At 50.9% G+C, this 1,488-nt stretch overlaps 1 protein-coding gene across 2 annotated transcripts in view; it reads left to right on the top strand.

Annotated features, from left to right (window-relative positions):
* The window catches only part of Slc13a2 (solute carrier family 13 member 2), a 26,243-nt gene that overhangs the window by 16,401 nt on the left and 8,354 nt on the right, over positions 1-1,488 (top strand). For both annotated transcript variants that reach the window (XM_029545598.1, XM_021213433.1), the window contains exons 3-4: positions 978-1,114; positions 1,208-1,407. In XM_029545598.1, the coding sequence (XP_029401458.1) occupies positions 978-1,114; positions 1,208-1,407 (337 nt within the window). The remainder of the gene's footprint in view (positions 1-977; positions 1,115-1,207; positions 1,408-1,488) is intronic.

Below are 1,488 nucleotides of genomic sequence, written 5' to 3'. Positions count from 1 at the left end.
GCTGGGATTAAAGGCGTGCACCACCACCGCCCAGCTATAAATGCAATTTCTGCCTGACTATTTTCTACACGAGGTTACCTCATCCATGAATGCAGACACCACATACAAAAAATCTAACAGAGGGCTGACTGCACATTCTTTTTAAAAGATGTATGTATTCGATGTGCACAAGTATGTGTATCACATTTGTGCCTGGTACCCTCAGAGATCACAAGAGGGCATTGAATCCCCTTGTGTTAAAGATGGTTGTGAACCATCCGGGGACACTGAGAACCAAACCCGGGCCTTCTGGAAGAGCAGCAAGTGCTCTAAACTGATGAACCATCTCTCCGGCCCCAGCTATACATCTAATGTAATGGCTTTTGAGTTTGAATCGCACCAGAACAGAGGAGCAAACCAGACAGATGGGCCTGCATCTGAGCTCACCCAGATCTAAAGGGTTTTCCTCTCCATCGCGTCCTTCTTCCTTTTCCCTTCCTCTTTCCTCTTCTTCCTTCTTCTCTCTCTTCCTCCTCCCTCCCTTCTTCCTTCTTTATTCGTCTTCCTTCTCCTTCATTCTAACACAGCTTCTTGCTGTGTAGCCCAGGCTGGCCTAGAATTCACAGCTTCCCTGCTCCGGGGACTTCAACAGAGCTACCAAGCCCCGCTGAAGGAGAAGGAAGATGGTGTTGATACCGGCCCAGGGACACACCTACGTTCTAGAAAGAGCAGAGAATTAGTTATCTCCCAGTTCTCAGCTTGAACCACAACTGGATTCAGGCTAGAGCCTCCCCGTCTTTGAGAGGAGAAAAGGAGTGAGTTTAGGAGGAACAGGCAACCTGGCTCCTGTCAATGGTCAGTAGCCCAAAGGCCATTTCCATTTGGTTCTGAGGTCCCAAGGGAATGCCAATTTTTAAGGATGTCATGACTGTTCCCCATAAGCTCAGTAGTATCAGGAGGAGACCCCAGAGTCTCAGACACGTCTCCGCTCTCCCCAGGTCTGCTTAGAGTACTTCAAGGACACCAACATATTGTTCATCGGGGGGCTGATGGTGGCCATCGCGGTGGAGCACTGGAACCTGCACAAGCGCATTGCCCTTGGAGTGCTCCTTATCATAGGAGTGCGGCCCGCCCTGTGAGTCCGTGCTAGCCAGGTGGGAGGAACAAACAGGTATCCCATGGCTGGAAGACAGCTGGAGTGGCAGTGTGTCTGTCTGCTTGGTTCTAGGCTGCTTCTGGGCTTCATGTTGGTCACAGCCTTCCTCTCCATGTGGATCAGCAACACTGCCACCACAGCCATGATGCTGCCCATCGGGTATGCGGTCCTGGAGCAGCTGCAGGGCTCACAAAAGGACGAGGAGGAAGGCAACATTAACCCTTCCTTTGAGCTCCAGGAAGCAAGTCCCCAGAAGGAGGTGACCAAGCTTGGTAAGAGACATGAAACAGACCCTGCACTCAGCCCCTCCATGCTTGGGAAACTCTAATATGACTACAAGAGTATTCATCTTG

The sequence above is a fragment of the Mus pahari genome, chromosome 14 (assembly GCF_900095145.1).
Source record: "Mus pahari chromosome 14, PAHARI_EIJ_v1.1, whole genome shotgun sequence".
NCBI classification, from domain to species: Eukaryota; Metazoa; Chordata; class Mammalia; order Rodentia; family Muridae; genus Mus; species Mus pahari.
Note: the sequence above shows the minus strand (reverse complement) of the source record. Positions and strands in the feature narration are given on the sequence as shown.